This window comes from Rutilus rutilus, assembly GCF_951802725.1.
Source record: "Rutilus rutilus genome assembly, chromosome: 20".
Classification (NCBI taxonomy): Eukaryota; Metazoa; Chordata; class Actinopteri; order Cypriniformes; family Leuciscidae; genus Rutilus; species Rutilus rutilus.
The window spans coordinates 12749197-12768154 of record NC_140225.1 but is presented as its reverse complement, the minus strand read 5'-3'; the positions used below and the strand labels follow the sequence as shown (position 1 = coordinate 12768154).

The window sequence follows — 18958 nt, the reverse complement described above, 5'->3', positions numbered from 1 at the left end:
ATACTGCTGTTGAAGTTTTCATAGAAAGCAAATGCGAGCATAAGTAGCATATGAAACTTTTGAGTGCAAAATCCAGTCAAAAGTCCCCAGACCTATATTTTTTCTTATTCGATACCCCTTTACACTCAGATGTATGACACAATACGGAAGAAAAGATATCTCACTACTTCTGTTTCATTGGGACTTTAATCAGTTGTCGTCATGGTTGACAAAACAAACACACACACACACACACACACACACACACACACACATCTGCCCTTGTCACACTGTGCTTTCACACTTAAATACACCGTTTCCATATATCGTAGCCAGCAGTGAAAAGTGAATAAATATTTTTAAAATCCAGACAAATATGCTACTTTAAATCTTATGTGCACTGATCACAGCCAACACAAGCTACACTTAATTGCAGTTTTAAACAGAAAAAAAGTTCTAATTAAAAAAGTAGGCACGTTCTTGAGCTTGCTATTTGCTATAATCAACGGCACTCAGAGTGTACAAACCAAATAGCTAAATTGCAAACAAGTGACCATATGAAAAGACCCTTCAAACATATTACATATCTTCAGCGGTAGATTTATCATTTAAAACCTATAAATTAAGGTGAGTGTTTGCATTGCAAGTTGATCAATTCAAATCACTGAGCCACTGGCTGTAACAGAAACCTAAAAAAATACTGTATTCACAGGCAGTATATAAAAGGTAAGATAGCTTCAAGACTTCTGAATCTGATGTTTGCATATTATCCTGTGTGCTAACTGGATAGTTTTTGAGCATATAGCCTATATATTTTTGCTGCATATGCTGCACAATTCTGTGCAGATTTGGCAGTAATATAGATGGCAAACCAGCTTCCTTAAGAGACGCCTTCATACGAACCTCTGTAAGATCACTGATTGACAGTACAGCCAAGCACATGTCTTCTGTTTCAGACACAGCCACTATCTTGTCCTCCATCTTGAAGAGACTTACAAATCTCAAAGGCTCAACAAGAAAAGTGCACAGTCAAAAAGAACGAAAGCCAGCCATGTTGAAGCAGGCCATCACCATGTTCGTCTTGGTATAGGTGGAGCTGGCATAGACCTCTGTGCAGGCTTCTGAGGAACCGGACGGGATGGACCCGATACGTATCGCTCGTTTAGCACCTCTGGAACCCTAAGACACAGCGGGTTAAATTTAAAATGTATTCATGTGATGGCAAAGCTGAATTGTAATAAACAATTACAGAATTCATCTTTTTTTGTATTTTAAATAAAAAAGTTTGCTCCCACTGACTTACACTGATAGAATTTTAGCATTCAAAATGTAACTGCCAGAAATAACGTAACGTTCGAAAACTGAATTGTGATTGGTTTTGTCTTCCTTGCATACTGTATATTTCACCATTTATAGCCACCTCTAATGCCACAATGACTATGTTAAGCAGAAATTAAGAAATTACACTAAACTGAAGCGTAAACGTTTTTTGTATGATTCTTTGCTGATTTGCAAACACTGGTATTTTGTTCCAGAGAAATGCAAATCTTGTTCTTGAGTTATGTTGGATGTGCACACCTCTCAAATAGTGCCCATAAGGTGAGAATTGGAAGAGGATATGTGGAGCCCACATCAGAGGGCAGATGTTCTTCACGCCATACTAAAGCGTTGGTGTTTGTGTATATCAGCTGGTGAAGAAGTAGGGCATTCTGAACCCACACTCCAGATTTAAAGGTTGATACATACTTCTACATTCGATTAAGTTACTGATGGAAAGTTAAGCTTCACAAACTCCGGCATTGTGGTTAGGAGTGTTTTGCGATTGATGCTGTGGTTTGTCACATGGGGAGGCGTAGAGTTTCATACATGAACCACGTTTGCCTCATCTACATACTTTTATCCAGTCATCTGGTACATTCTTGCAGTGAACTTTTCAAAAATAAAACTAACTGAAGCCACAAACCTAATATGTACATGTTTTCTCTGTACACCTTCTATTCTCGCTGTGTAAAATAACTGTGTTAAATGTATTTTTTATTTAGAGTTAGAAATGTAGGCTACTTCGCAATAGAGCTATGACAGAAACCATGCCCGTCTTTACGGTTTCACTTTATTTTGATGGTCCCTTTAACACGTTCTGTTCACTATAAGAAACGTTGCACCTACATGTCTACTTCCCCTCATTAGAGTATTAGTAGAGTATTAGTAGACTGGTAGGGTTAGAATAAGTTGACATGTAGTTGTAAAGTTACTTCTAGTCAACAGAATGTTCAAAAGGGACCATCAAAATAAAGTGTTACCGTCTTTATTGATTTCAATGCAGTTGGTTTTACCAATGCATTTTAAACACGTACCTCTCCGTTACACGTGGCGGGACCCGGGGTGGAGGGAGTACTGGTGGAGTGTTCACTGTAGGCCGGAGAGGCCGTGGAGGAAGCGGAATGTCTGGAGGCTCCTGAACCATGAAAGTAAAGACATATGAACATTAAAAATAAAGAAAAATAAAGGTGTAATAATTTCTTACATGGTTTTATTATTTGCCTTTAAATAAAATAATCTGATGCAAAATCTCTACTATGACACATACTCTACTAGTCTCTACTATGACTCAATCTAAACACTTTTTCAATTTTAAACCAGTTCATTTTAACGTTACAACCACACATTAAAATTCAAATGTTTTTGTTTTTGAATGTTTTTGAAAGAAGTCTCTTATGCTCACCAAGTCTGCATTTATTGGATCAAAAATACAGTTAAATAGTTAGTAAAATCAATACAGTTTAAAATAGTTTTCTATTTTAATATATTAAAAAATTGTATTTATTTCAGAAGCCATTACTCCAGTCTTCAGTGTCACATGATCCTTCAGAATTCATTCTAATATTCTGATTTTGGTGCTCAAGAAACATTTCTTATTATAATCAATGTTGAAAACATGTGCTGCTTAATATTTTTGTAGAAACCGTGCCACTTTTTTTTCAGGGTTCTTTGATGAATAGAAATTTCTAAAGAACAGTGTTTATTTGAAAAAATAAATATTTTGTAACATTACAAATGTTGTTACTGCCACTTTTGATCAATTTAATTAATCCTTGCCGATAAAAGTATTAATTTCTTTAAAACAAGAATCTTAATAATCCCAAATTTGTATACATTATAGGACTCTGATTCAGAACAAGTGCTGTTAATGACAGAATGGAGCTGATAATGATCATTATAACCCAAATTAAAAAATGATTAAAGGAAAAAAACTGACCTCACATTCACCGTCCATCCCACTGCTGTTGCTAATGGTGCTCTGAATACTCAATCTGTGACTGCTACTACCTGCACAAGTCAAACCTTTACAATTTCATTGTTTAAACGCAACCATACTTGTAAACATAGTTCAGTGACTTCATCAGTTCAAGTGGACATTTGTGTGGGATCACCCCAAAAAGACTTAAAGGGATAGTTCACTTTGAAATTAAATTTTGGTATGTTTTAGCTTACCTCAAGGGCATCCAAGATGTAGGTGTCTTTGTTTCCGCAGTAGTTTCAATTTTGATATTTTTAGGTCAAACCGTTCTTGTCTGTCAGTCATATAATGCAGGTCTATGGTCACCACCTCAAAGAGCATGCACAGAGAAGTCCAAATTAAACAATTCCCCATCGTAAGTACACATTGATGGCCTAAGACACGAAACGAGCGGTTTGTGTGAGAAACCGAACAGTATTTATATCGTTTTTACCTCTTGTACACAACCACGTCCAAGTGATCTGAGGGCGCGCGCTTCCTGGTGTGTGACGTGTGCGCGCGTTCTGGCTTAGTCTGCGCAAGCGCCGGAAAGCGCTTGGTTGTGTACAAGAGGTATAAACGATATAAATACTGTTCGTTTTCTCACACAAACCGCTCGTTTCGTGTCTTAGGCCACCAATGTGTACTTACGATGGGGAATTGTTTAATTTGGACTTCTCTGTACATGCTCTTTGAGGTGGTGACCATAGACCTCCATTATATGACTGACAGACAAGAACGGTTTGACCTAAAAATATCAAAACTGAAACTACTGCGGAAACAAAGACACCTACATCTTGGATGCCCTTCAGGTATGCTAAAACACACCAAAATGTAATTTCAAAGTGAACTATCCCTTTAAGTTTTAAGAAGACCTCATATGCTAACATTCCCCAAAATATCCTATGGAAGTTCCATAATAAAATGAATGTCTGAGATCACACTCAGAAAGTAATTTTTTTTTTTAACATACTAGAAGTGCTGGAGGTGCTTCCTGTCTGCCAGCTTCCTCTCTGCAGCGGTCTACTAACAGGAGGGGGTTGGGCAATCAAATGAGGTGTGGGTTCGTACACGGAGCAATTCACGTTCATTTGAGAACCCCACTGAACGTTTGTTTGCATCGGTGCTGTAATCATAAGCTCTAATGAAAAAAAAGAAAAAGAAAAGAAAAAAAACGTTTAGTTACATGCTAAATTCTTGCTAAATGTCACAAAATGTAACATTCATTTTAAATGGTCCCACCATAAATGTATTATTTTTTTATATGCCTGAAACAAAAATATATTATTTTTAAAATATATTTGTTTGTATGTTTGTAAGTTAAAAAACACAAAAGTAACTTTCTTTTGCATTATTATTTGCAATAATAGGTGGAAACTATACAGTTAAGTAACTTCATGACAGTTATAAATGGTATGTGATGGGACCTGAAACTTTTACACTTTCCATAGACCATTGGTCTTTTCTTGTACACTTTAATAGCACGGCATGTTAACCATATTGTGGTATTACCAGTTGCCCCTTTGCCTCTACAGCGTCGTGTGATGCTGTCTCTTAATCTTTGCAAGTTTTCCTAGAAGTAAATGGAGAGATGGTTACAGAAACCTCAGAGACACTCATTTCATTTGTTAACGTTCTGTTTTGCCAATTATCATGGAGTTACTTGTTACCTGCTGAAAGCGGAGAGAGCGGCATCTTTTATCTTGATCAATCTGCCAAGCCTTGAATTCCTGCACTGCCTCTTCCACAGTCAGCTCTCCCACCTTCACCCTCTCCTGCAGAGAGATGAGCTGCCTCTGTCCAGGGGTCTTCATGCCTGCAAAGGGGTCATGGTGACTGCTCATGTCTCTGTCTCTCACCAGCCGCACAGGTGCTGTAAGAATAGATCATTCCAGCAAGGAAATACTTTCAATTTAATGCATTCATTATCTGTTCATATACACCAAAAGTTCACAATTAGGCTCAAGAAAGACACTGTCACTGGGTACCTAGAGAGGAATCCATTTCTGGCCTTTGGCTGACTGAGTATAAAGGTTCCTTGGGGCAAAACACTGTAAAACAAGTCAAATTAAACTGACTGTTAAGATTTGCAATTAAGGCATGAAAATTGTGTCATCATTTATTGATCCTCATGCCCACATCTAAACCCGTATGCATTTGTTTCTTCAGCTGAACACAAAAGAAGATATTTTGAAGAATGTTCATAACCGTAATGAAACTTTGGTTCGCACCTTTGGAAATGTAGGTTGTGTTCTCTTCAGGCTCTGGCAGGTTGGCTGGCCGGGGAATCGGTGCAGGTGGGCGATTGATCACTTCAGGGTTGGAATGTGCCTCCACCGTGTCATAAATCTGATCAGGGCAGCACGGGTTATACGGGTCCTCCTCTTCTACATCACCATAGATATCCGCATGAATGCCCATGTCATGATAATCCTCATCATCCATTTCAGGTAATCCACCATTGGTTGAATTATGTTGCAAGGATTGTAAATGCTTGTCAGGTTGTGCTAAACGAAAACCAAGGATTCATGTTATTTGACAACTGCAAAATATACAATGCTTGTATGCTAGCTTACATTTTTGTAAACGTCATATGTTAGCAAGCTGCTCTGTTTTCACAGTGTGCAAACATGCTACATCCTGTAGCAGAGATCGCAGGTTCAAATACACATACTAGCAGAATAAGATAAGATGGCATAGCTAATTTATCTATCTATTTTGCATTACAAATATGAGGACAATATTGTAAACTTTTACAGAAATGTTGCACACTTAATAAAAGGTAAAGACAGCTTTGGCATAAATGCATAAAGACAGATAGCTGAAGGGTGTTGTTATCACATGGGGGAAAAGTGACAAAAAGTCACAGTCACACAAATAACTGTTATTTTCTGTCTTTCATTTCTCATTGATGTACCTTCAAAAAACTTTCTCAGCATTGTCTCCGTGTTGGAGTCCTCCAAAGCACCATCCAAATCATCATCATCATCATCTGTAGAAACAGAGATACATATTTTACAGTACATATCTTCAACATCTGGAAATAGGCCAATAAAACATGTCTTTAAATGCTTACAATTGTAACTTCATTCTCATATATTTATAGAATAGCCCTAGTAAAAATAGAAATGCTTCGACTTTATTCAGTAATAACGACTGTTTTATGTAAGAAAAAATACACTAGAGTTTTGAAAGAAAACGGCATGTACAAACCCATCTCAGGATTCAGTTTCATCATAGACTCGTAAATATCCTCACTATCGAAATTTGTGATGAAATTTTGGGAAGCTGTCAACATATCCTCATAGATATCCTCATTGTCAGGGTCATTCTGAGATTCCTCCATGTGGGTCTTCACTATATCTACTGTCTCCTGTTTGGGTTTAAGAAAGAAAGAAAGTTTACAGAAATAATCAGCATCATCACTGCTATTTTGAAATGAAGGCAATACTGCTGTACAAATGTATGCTGATCACTAACATAATTACATCATTGCATTTCCATTCAATGAAATTGCCCATATCGCTTTTACAGTGCAATGATATTTAGTTATACGTGCATTAATAAATCCGTGTGCCCACATGTGTGCATTTCAGGAAATGATGGCTGGCTCTGTTTACTACACTTCGTAGCCAGTTACAAAAGTCATCAAGAATATTTACGCAATGAACTCACAACATATTCATCCATGAAGTGTCTTAAATCAGAGAAGCCATTCTTCTCGGCCAGTTTGTTAGGGTAATCCCCATCTTTGTTCATCACACTGTAGGCCTGCAAGGCTCCGGGGCACCGCATTAACAAGGACGTTAATTTTTTTAAGCCATATTTGGCCGAGAAGTGAAGCAGTGTTGGGAGTTCCACATTACGGTTATCTGAAAACAAAGAGATCTCTTCTTATTGTTGTTCATTTGAATGTTAATGTTTCCTGTCTTTGAAAAACACTACACCACTTGGTGTTAAATAATCTACCACCATAAAAGATATTAATCATAAGCTAGACTTTTTATAAACTATATATATGAAACCACGTACTTGCTTCTGTGCTATCTGCAATCTGACTAATTCCAAATACTTGTAATCCATTTAGAGGCATATGTTCTTCCAGAGAGTCTGCGAGCAAATGATCCAGTGACTCGGGCACCTTTGATGTGATATCAAATGCCTGAAAAAAAAAAAAAAAATCAGCTCAATATTTGTCTTTAAATGAAAGGTCCTTTTATGTAACTAAACTTATAAAAAAGCCAAACATTGTAGTCTGCTTGTTTGTAATTTGTGAATGATAATGAAATGTTTATGTTGATCTGAAAAGTTTACTGCTCCTGTTGCCTCACACAAACTAAAATGTCTATAATGGACTTTTTCTTATTGTTATCGACTAATCAACAAATTACATAAAGCATCTTGCATTACAGAGTTCAGGTTTGTGGGCTGCTATTCAGGCATCTGTACGATATCAAGCCACTAGTGGGGCTGAAACACTGTCACAGATATTTGACATTTTTTAAATGACTGCATATTATAATATATCTTATATTAAATAATATAATATATTCTAATATCTCATAATTATTTAATATAATATTTTTCACAATACCATAATGTATCCTAAAGGAATTAAAAATATCAAGTTGGTATAGCGCTTTTCTCTATAGTTTATCCTTTTTATATTATATGAGATGTATTGTACATTTCTATGAAGCTACTTTGAAATGATACATGTTGTGAAAAGCACTAAAGAAATAAACATGACATGACTTAACTCCGTTATCACTTTTATTCACGAGTCATTTCAGTGTACGTGATCTCTTTTATTGGTATGAAGCTTTTTTCTGTTTTAACCGATTGTTTTTTTCATTACCTGACACATGAACTGCATTGGATCCGTTGCTTTCTCCAGATACCTGCAGATTTCCTCCATTTCTGTGAAATATGTTACTGTTGTTGAATAGACCACAGACTCATTATTATAAAGAGTCAATGAGACTTTCCCAGAAGGCATATCTAAGAGAAAAAAAACTTGTTTTGACAAAACCTCAAAGACAAAGCTTCTCTTATAATAAATGAGCACATTAACAGGAAACAATATGCAAATTCAGTTGAAAGTGAAAAGGCATAGAGGAACTGCTATGAAAAGTTCCTCTTTTTGCGTTTTTGTCTTACCAGGTGACTGTACAGTAACAGTACAGTCGTTTACAAGAGTCCCAGGCATTCGCTGCGGTGTCGAGTGCTGAGAGTGAAACTCCACCTCCAGGCTGCCCTCATCCACAAATTTCTTTGCCATAATTATATAAATATTCACACGATTCTTTATGGGAACAAACAAACGGTGAGAAAGTCATGACACCAAGATAAATACTGTAAATGACATTGAGTAACGCTAGCTGATGACTGGTGTTGATTTCGCAAATGTCAGCGAATGCTTTTGAATGAAATGCAGAAACTATAGTTTTCAACGATGTAAACAGATGTCACAAATTTCAAAAGTAACAACAGTTTACAATGTAGAGGATAGTGAGTCAAAACATAGTTTTAAAATATGAACAACACTGACAGTAGTATATCTGTCAAGCCATTAATACACTAAAATGTTGAAATGTCCACACCATGAGGCATACTATATAAAATGTCTCTTCAGCCATTAAATGGAATTAAATTAGGCATAATTTGATTCATTATGTTCTCACATATGTTCTCATATCTGTACAAAATGACTGAACGGAGTATTTAAGTGTTTAGTAAAAACACCCAACGGGCAGGATCAAACTTTGTAGGTTTCAAAAGAAGAAAACGTAATTCAATGGAAAATAATACACCATTTAAAAAGAACAGCATCGGCAGCAATTGTTTTAGTCATATCCCTCATGGCTGCTACATCATCCTTATTTCATAATGTCACTGAACTAAAAATGGCTTAAATAATCTAAATCAAGCTTAGATGGGGCTCATACAGAACGAGACTTCCTGTCTCTCTTGAAAAACACAAAAAAGTGTTATCTCAAACCATGTGAGCTTCATGCTGACATTAACTAAGGTTCATATTTAGGCTTTGCATGCATCACATGCCATGCTTACCCCACATGGTATTCTGTCCGGTTGGACGGTGAGGCAGATTTGGTCGTCTTGTGGCTCAGCGGCCACATTTGAACAAGTCTGCTCAGTGGGACAAAGATCATTCCCGTTCATCTGATGATGTTCATTCTCATCGGGTAAAGTTAAGGTGTCAGGAATTTCAGATATTGTGAACTCATCCATGCGTTCTTCAAGTTCAATTTCATATGTATTCTGGCAATGATGTTCACTAATGGATTCTAAAATGAAAAAAATAGATATTAAACTTTACTTCAATTCAACCTCTTTATGTTTAGTAAGATTAATTATGAACCACCATGCAAAAATATTTATGGATAAAATAAAAAATAAAATAAACCACAGGCCTATGGAAGCTTGTTTCTGCAACGGAATAAAAAATAAAAAAGTTAATGGCGATTTTTTTTTAAATCTAACAAATATGACTATTATGATTTAGTCCTAATTTTGAGATAAAAAGTCACAAATACATTTTCTATATTTTATTCTGTGGCGGAAACAAGCTTCCATACTGACCACGGAGTAAATGTTCATTTACGCCAACCTCTCTATGTTAAGTAAGATTTTGCATGGTGGATCATCTTAAAATATAAATGTATTAGAAATGTTTTTAAGTTATTAAAATATAAATAAAGCATATGTAAATACACAAATATAAATCAAATATTTAAAAAATTACAGTTGAATACAACACATAATCCTTAAAATGATATTCATGTGCACTTCTTTTGCAGTTATGTTAATGTTCAAATCTAAAAAATCTTTTTAGGCCATCTTTGTATTGTTGATGTTGTTGTAGTAGGTGAACAAAAGTGGAAGTATTAATATGTTCTTATGCTGAATGAGACTTATAGTATAAAAAATACTTACCATCATCTATGCACTCAAGGACAGTAGACACATATACTGATGGTTCATCTTCTGAGTTGAGCTTTCTCCAATGTTCCCAGTGTTCAAAATAGTCTGATGACACTTGACTTTCTGATATACCACACAAAAAAGCAACAACTTTGTGAGGAGGCTGAAGAAGAACCCGGAAAGTGTCCAGCAAGTCTGGGTCATGCTGCATGTCCAAGAACGCAGTAGACAGCAAAAGCATGATACACTTGCTGGAGCCGAACAGCTCATAATTTTTCTCCCAAATCTGTTCATTAACATCATACAGAATGACGGAGCCCTCCAGAAAGTCACATGATGTGGCCAAGATTTGCTGTAGATACTCGGCCCATTCGCTGGCCTCACTGGTATGAACAACTAACACCTCACACATCGTGGAGTATCCAGGTTTTTCTGCAAAACAATGGATAATAAATGCACATAAATGCTTTTAATTTTAATAAAAGAAAAAATTCACAAGAATTCTTCATCATTTAAAACAATTTGATGGTTAATCAAATACAAATAAATGTGAAAGGAACTCGTTTAAAACTGTTTCATTTAAATGAACTGTTTGCATTCAAATCTAAACCAGTGGTGTGTCACCAAAACTGATTAATTTTTTTAAATGCTAAAATATAACGAGTTAGAAGTGAAACAAAGCACACTCCAAACAACTGGTTTATTTGCTTATTAATTAATTAATGTAGAACTGAACTCCTGGCATGTGGCAGAGGCTACACTGTTAAGCCAGACACTTTTTGTCATATGATGATTAAGAAATAAGTTGGTTTGGTCAACCAAAAATACATCAACATTGAAATCAGTCATCTTTTGTCTCCTAAAAATGCTCTATAAATAACTCTGACATAGTGTCTGTGTACAAATGAATGTGAAATCTAAAAGACATGATATGAATGCAGAATTTCCCAGTGGAATTCATATAAAAGTAAGAAGGACCATCCACCATGACCCACATCAACACTACTGAGGCAATCAAATGTTCAACAAATAGCATAACAATGTGAAACTATCGACATATCTGTGTGTCTGTCTTGCTTATATTGTAATCTGAGATCAATTCACTTCCACAGGCTTTCTCAGGAAACCTCTTTCGGTTTTCCACATCATTAGTCTGCTCTGAATACAGTCAACTTTGCATTGGGTTAGAGCACACATTTCAAATAGAAATATGCAGAAAAGGAAATGTGATTATATAATTTTATATATTTTACCCCCACATAGCTGATTGCTTTAACATTGAATGTTAAAGCACAACTACAGGAAGATTTATTAATCAACTTCCTTATTGCTTTCACCAAAATATTATTTTGCATTAAAACTGCTTACATGTCATCTTTAACATTTTCAAACAAGATATTAAGAAACCTTCTGACAACAATCTATTCAAATAACCAATTTAAATAAAAAAAATGTAATTCAAAACTACAATTTGATTTCTTCTTAGTTTGGTCTTCAGGTTATTTGTTCCGGCGTAACATTTTAATGTCAATAAAATGAGCTCTTGATTTAAAAATGACTTACCTTGCTTCTTGTGATTAGACTGCGGGGTTGTAATAAACAGTGCCTTGTTTCAGGGCCCGTACAGTGGCTGCACCTTCCCACCGCGGCTTTCCACTTACCCACGTTCTCTGTCTAAGCCTTCTGATCAAAATACGTTTCGTATTTGACTGTGGTACATGACCGATTTGCCTTCAGACCATGACTTACATCTACTAAAAGAAACAGTCCATTTCCTGATGGTGGGCGGTGGCGTCACTTCCTAAAATACTCTGCAACTGCCTAAACCATCACAGAACAGAGTTGCTGTAGGCCGTTGTGACTCTATAAAACAGTAAGAAAATTTCCCAGACAAGTTTAATGCAGAAGTTAAGTAAAACTTTCCTGTATCGCCTTTATTTAAAACAGCCAGACCATTCATAAAACTTCCACAGCATAGTATCTAGACAGTTTACATTTTTAAGTTGCCACTTGAGTTTCTCAAGAAAGACATGCATGCAAAATATCATGATTACATCTCAATAATGTTTCATTTTAGCGTCATTTTTTCTTCTGTCTGAAACTTACACCAGTTTAAACCACCCGTTTTATTTTATTATTTCAGTAACACTTTACAATAAGGTCTCATTTGTTCACATTAGTTAATGTAGGCTTTTAGCTAATGCATCTTGGCGCAGAGGCCTTCATCGGTGCTTCTTCAGGCATTTTAACCCGGTTGAAGGCTTGTGCGCCGAAACGCATTGGCAAAATAAAGAGCAATATCTTTTCAGCTCTATCTTCTGACTATTTTGATCGCTCCATTTCACAAGTGTTGCTGATATTGTCCCTAAATTCAAAGATTAATAAATGCTGTATAAGTTCATTCTTCATGTTAGACGAATGTTAACAAATGAAACCTTGTTGTAAAGTGTTTCCTTATTTTATGATTCGGAGCCCTAGTTGTTAATGATATTGGAAGTCTCCAATTCTATAACTGGCATTTAATTGTTTGATTATGTATGCAAATACAGAAGCAATGAAAAACCACTCTAAAGTTCCTATTAAAAGCTTGCTGATGTTATTATTTAGCCTATTATTGACTAAAAGGAGGAAATAAAACACTGCAGTTTCTGCAGTGTTCCAGGTACATTTGAGTCAGGTTACAGCCAAATGTTGAAGTGAAACGTACATTGTGAGACTGAAGTGGAGATAAATTAAGACACAAGCAGTAACCACACTTTCATGGAAAAAGATTCCCAAGTAGGCAATATAGGTAACATAATTTATATGTCTACAGTCAGGCAACATGAGTTCTGATAGGTCAGTGACCAGAAACCTTTGCAAGTGTCACTGACCCTATGAGAGGTTTCATCAGGATGTCTTCTCTGCTCTTTTCTATTCTCAGAATTTTGAACTTCTTTAGTTTAGTGACATAAAACAAGAACAGTAGGTGTTAGAAGAAAGTTCCACCTTGTATGGACTGCGTGGGAAGGATGTTCTTATGGCACATTTGAATTAACATATCCCAACTTTTAGTAAATTGAGAGACTTAACTGACAAATATTAGACGCTTGTTAACATTATAAAGAACATCTATGAACGAAACATATTAATAGTATAACAGACACAAACGCTACCTATTAAAAAGTGTCTAGCTCATCTTGTTGTTCAAACTTATAATATTGGCTGTTGGATTTATAATTTTGGGAAACATAAGAATCATTTTCATGTTAATTGCTGTTAACACCAACCAGTGTTGGGAGTAACGCGTTACAAAAGTAATGTATAACAGTAACTTATTACTTTTTGTTGTAACACAGTAGTGTAAGGCATAATAATCAATTTTCTGTATTATTTTACTCGGTAGGCTACATGTTCAGTAACGCTTGCGTTACAACACACTTTTAGCCCAAAATTTAATTGTAAAAAATAAAAATAAAAAACCCGGGGGAAACCACCAGCCAGACCGCAAGACATTAACGAATGAAAAATGCAAGTAAGTTATTTGCTGTTCGTGGTCAGTCAATAATCGCGTGTGGTGTCCAAGTTTGTAAATAACGACTAAATGACTGCTTCTGATATATTTGTATGGCGATTTATTTCATTCATCTCCCTCTTGCTGGTGTACCTTTGTGTGGCATAGTCCCAATAAAAGCATGTTTAGGGCAGGTTTTACAGGAGTGCCGCGAGGCATGATTTCGGTCTCTGTGCTCGCGCTGGCCAGTGGAAAAGCGGTTAATGGGAGAATATGGTAGAAGAAGACTGTACATTCGCGGGATGGACGTATGTGCATTAGCCTACTCTGTTCTGTGCTTTCTTTCTAACCAGAGAGCAGTCTGTTTACTTTCGTTTTGAATTGTTCTGTTTAAAAGTAGACATGTCTGACTGTGAGGCAAGTGGGCGCTGAGTTTCGGTTCATTTATTAGACAAGCTCCAGGTTCACGTGCCGGCGCCTCCGTGTCCTGAGTATCTCTTGTCTACTATATTTACTTCTTATTTATTAAATCCAGGCAACTGGTTGATGAAACATTGATTAAAATTAATAAATTCACTTTAAAGAAAGGATTTGTGCTTTCTGTTTGAGGTCTCTGTGAAAGTTTTAAAGCAGTCTTTTAGTGCCGCTTACAGAGCGGTCATGTCCGTAACCGGGAACTGACACGTCCGTAACATCGTTTTTTCCTCATAAATGCGAACACGAAAAATAAAATAAAATGAATATATTATGTTCTGTGGAGAGCCAACCCTCCTTCATCCGGTGGGTAGTATTTTGGTTTGCTTAGTGTAATTCACAGAATTACTAAAAAATATTTTGCTACCTAAAAGTTAAAGATTTTTTGTGTCACGCATGTTTATTTCCCTCATATTAAATATAAAACGCACGTGTGTAGAGTAGACTGATATTTTTCTAATGTCTGGACTCCTTTATTATAGCCTATGGATATATAAACAGACGTTTCAATATATTGGTATTAAATGCATTTTCGGAGAATTTATATTTCAAGTTTTTACTGCAAATGTCACGTCCATAACGCTGGAATTGCCCAATTTTAAAGAATTTATTCTTAACTAGTTTTGTGGTGTAGGTACCTATTTTATAACGTTAATTTCAAATAATACTAATAGTAATTTAAAGATGTGGTAGCTTTGGATCTGGACGGGAAGGATAACTCTGGGAGTTGGAAGGGGTGTGTTGTGATTACCCTAGTGATGATAGCCCTAGTCATTTTAGAATGTTAAGTTCTACTTCTGTAGTTATTTTGGTGAAAGTAACTCAAAAGTAATACTGGAGTAATGTAATGCATTACAATTCTGAGACAGTAATATTGTAAGGTAAAGAATTACTTTTAAATAACAGTAACAAGTAATGTATAATGTATTACAGTTTGGAAGTAACTTGCACAACACTGACACCAACAAGGTAAACCCAACAGCTGCTGCTGCACTTTGGTGTTTGTTGACTGACCAGCCAAATATTCAAAAAGTGGCAACCACACAGGCAGGTATAATTGCCACATGCTAATTTCAATTAGTGCCAAGTTGTAATATACTTTGTAATCTCTTTCAATTTTAGAAAGGGATAGTTCACCCAAAAATGAAAATGCTGTCATCATTTACTCACCCTCATGTTGTTCCAAACCTGCGTGAGTTTATTTCTTCTGTTGAACACAAAATAGAAAATGTAAAATGAGCATATTTCCGAAAAAAGTGGAGTATCCCTTTAAAGTCCCCCCGTGGTCAATAATTTTATCCCTTAAAATTCATCTTTGATCACTAAAATGATTTATTTAAATGTTTTTCCTTGAAAAAAAGATTGATGGTAGCCAGAAAGTTGACAGCACTCGTATTTTTTTTTTTTATATGGAAGTCAATGGGTGCCGTCAACTGTCTGGTCAATTTTGACAGTCCAAAAAAAACATTTAAGCATTAATGTTATTATGCTTTAACCATTAGCATTTATAGATTTAATTTACAAAACAGTTTTGCCGCATTCAAGTCAAAAATCTCCACTTCAGTAGCTCTTACATACACCAAACTTTCCAGGATTATTCCTATCTATATTCTGAAGGTTTTAGAGGGGTTTGTCACCTGATTTATAAAATATTTTATGCCTATAAACATGATGATTTTTTTTCTGGCGTTTGACAGCATTACCTGATTTATAGAGTGATAATAAGAGATATCCAATCCCCCTCTAAAATGTTAACAAAATTAAATCGATTTTGAACCTGACTTATCCAATGTTCAGATTTCCGTTCTGGAAATGTATGCAAATGAGTGCATATGTAATCAGATAATGCCTCATTTGCATCTTTAAACATAACTTTTCAGACAACTTGTATTACAGGACAATTGTCCTAATGTACTGTGATTTTTTACTTATTGTGATATCTATTCGTTATTTTTTTTCTTTTACCCTATTCACTTGTATAGTGTCTTGCATTAAACCTGCCAGCAGGGATATCACATGTATTGTTATATGTTAATATATATTTGGGATGTTAATGTATTATTGTATAACAGCTCACACTTTCAGTTTTTTTCCAATGTCATTGTGATGCAAACCTTAAGGCCTGCCCCAATACACACACAAGACTGTATCAGATAAGTGCCAAAGCTCAGTGCCCATGATGCACACTGCATCCACACTATACTGCTTCCAAAGATGAGTAAGTGGATTTTGTAAAACGTTTGCAACTACTTTTTATCACTTAATTAGAAGCACCACAATTAAATTGTGTCGTCTGTTACATGGGGACTACTAATCAGATACTTAAAAGATTATTTTAAAGTGCAAAGTATTGAAAATCAAAATGTGTAAATAAAGCTCTGTAAAAACATTACTTGCAGTGTGTCCCATTTATTTAGAAGTTCTGCACACACTTGTGGTCCTCATGCCTAATTGAACACTTCACTTGGGCCAAATACAGGAAACGCGTCATATAAATAAATAGGAAAGTGATCAAGTACAAAGACCACAAGTATGGGTATTGGGACAGGCCCCATGTATAAATAATTCACCTGTCATTTCCGCCAACTCACAGGAAGTAGAAGCTTGCTTGTCAGTGACATACACTGACCTGTAGATAGCGCCAGAGTGTCTGGAAGAGAGAGAGAGCAACGGTGACTGAACCAAGGCGTGCACATCAAGAGTTGATGATAAGAATAAAATAGAGTGTTGCAGGGATGACGTATTTTTGTAGGATGAAAACTAGAAACGAGGTAACATTTTAACACTTCCAGTTCTATTAAATACATCAGTAATACCCTGTTGTTATTTATTTAAAGCTTTTGCTTGTCTTGTAAAAAGGCAGTTGCTAACAAGTGGCTAAATGGGACTACAGAGGTTATCAGGGACTACAGAGGTTATCAGAGACATGAAACGTCATCACACTTTTGCAAACTCTTATAACTCAAATTTTCAGGGGAAAGACTGAAAGAGTTGTCGGAAGCTTAGTGATGGTGACGTTGAAGTCATGCGACCGTGGTGTAGTTCATTTATAGCCTACGTTGAGCTTTTAACTTCTGCCGACTGTAAAAGTTGTGTTAATTTGTAAAGATTATCACGATGAACAAAATGTGTAAGAATCGTAAGCTTTTGTTTGTCACATTTATTTTTTATTTTTTTATTTATGTTTGTGTACCTTATTTTCTCCAATAATGCAAAAGGAAAAATCCAGTTGAGTTTTTGTCGAGGGTGATGATAACTTCCGGGTTGGCTTACAAAAATATGTCATCACTGCACCACTCCATAGTTAGCAACATAACAACAGAATAAATATGAAATAAAAATAAAAAATAATAAAAAATATAAATAGTTAGTCACCATGAAATCAAAACACATGATGTATGCGGAACGCAGAGGATAGAGCAAAACAAAACATACGGAAGCCAGAGATTATAGTGTATAAATTTATAAAAATTGATATTTTTCTTACAAAAATCCATGCTTTGCTTCAGAAGGACTTTATTAACCCCCTGGAGCTCTATGGATTACTTTTATTATGGATGGATGCGCTTTTTTGGGCTTCAAAAACCATGGTAGGCCAACCATTAACTCCCATTACAAAGCTTAAAATTGCCAGGATGTTTTTTTAATATAACATTTATTGTGTTTGGCTGAAAGAGAAGAAAGACATATATATCTAGGATGGCTTGAGGGTGAGTATTTTTGAGTGAACTAACCCTTTAAAAAAAAATTGTTCACTCATGATTTCATGGTGACTTTAATCTAGACCATAGACTGTAAAAAAATAGATCTAGACACGACTCAAAGAGTATAGAAGCCCAAGAGGCGAAACTCTGTTGTGTTATGGGTAACAGTCTGTAGATGGCGCTGCGGAGGCGCGTCCGCCATTATGGACTGAAAGCTGCTGAAATCGTTAGCGCCAGTCAATGGCAAAATCCATTTTAGTAGGTGTTTATAGTTCATGTGTGCACTTGCTAGATTGCACATCTTTTTTGTACCTTTCCGCCTGTAATAGGACATTCACAGATTGTTTTTGTTCTTCCCATTGAAACGTTCACTGTGAGCACTTTCACTGAAGATGCTGAAAAAACAAGTTGTTAATATTTTTGCGAAATTCTATGTAAAATATTAACTGTCTTTAGAAATGTTCATTTATAATTTTATTTATTTATTTATTTTTCCAAATCATATATATGGTGATGTTCACTAATTTCAAAATCAACATTTTGAATAAATATCTTATTACTTATATCTTATTACTGTGTGTCTGCCTATAGCCTATATTATTTCATGAATTTCTGTTAGTTATATAACAAGGAAAATGCATAATAGAACATAAATATTAATAGATTAAAGTTTTGCCGTAATTTTATAATTGTATCTTTGCAAACCGTAAGTGGTAGGCTAATGAAGCCGATTCGGTGGGGGACATACCCTTACTAAAAAGTGGAATCTTATAGTATTTTGGGACAAAATATTATAGTAATCTTATAGGAATACTATAGTAATTTGGGACATATAAGTACGATAAGACTACTATATAAATACTATAGCAGCTTTAAAATATTATAGAGGTATTACAGAAAATCACAGAAGTATGTTATGTTCTGTAATACCTCTATAATATCCTAGAGCCATTTTGTCCCAAAATACTATTTTCCTAAGGGTAATTAGGCCATGCATAACCAACACATAGACGTATATTTTCTGTCATTTAACGTCGGTCATCCTCATTAATGTATTTTAAATTGTTTTCATATTTAGATATGACG

General features: G+C 35.5%; 1 protein-coding gene across 2 annotated transcripts; it reads right to left on the bottom strand.

Annotated features, from left to right (window-relative positions):
* Nucleotides 1-167: 167 nt before the first annotated feature.
* On the bottom strand, nt 168-11963 carry pik3ap1 (phosphoinositide-3-kinase adaptor protein 1). 2 transcript variants are annotated; one of them, XM_084390591.1, is made up of 17 exons: nt 11765-11963; nt 10214-10633; nt 9329-9564; nt 8417-8561; nt 8115-8257; nt 7289-7418; nt 6932-7128; nt 6470-6629; nt 6174-6248; nt 5488-5763; nt 5245-5307; nt 4927-5129; nt 4769-4829; nt 4230-4397; nt 3236-3321; nt 2334-2434; nt 168-1158 (listed from the first exon to the last, which is right to left on the bottom strand). In XM_084390591.1, the coding sequence occupies exons 2-17, from the start codon at nt 10611-10613 to the stop codon at nt 1047-1049; spliced, it is 2556 nt and encodes an 851-aa protein (XP_084246717.1). In that variant the 5' UTR covers nt 10614-10633; nt 11765-11963; the 3' UTR covers nt 168-1046. The 2 variants fall into 2 exon arrangements, with proteins under 2 accessions (XP_084246717.1, XP_084246718.1); XM_084390592.1 differs by having other exon boundaries at nt 3236-3306.
* Between the last annotated feature and the right edge of the window lie 6995 nt (nt 11964-18958).

Coding starts and splice junctions, on each gene's coding strand:
- pik3ap1 (XM_084390591.1), bottom strand. CDS start 10,613: ATGTGTGAGGTGTTAGTTGTTCATACCAGTGAGGCCAGCGAATGGGCC. Junction 9,565..10,213: donor CCTTGAGTGCATAGATGATG/GTAAGTATTTTT, acceptor TTTTCATTTTAG/AATCCATTAGTGAACATCAT. Junction 4,830..4,926: donor GCTCTCTCCGCTTTCAGCAG/GTAACAAGTAAC, acceptor ATTTACTTCTAG/GAAAACTTGCAAAGATTAAG.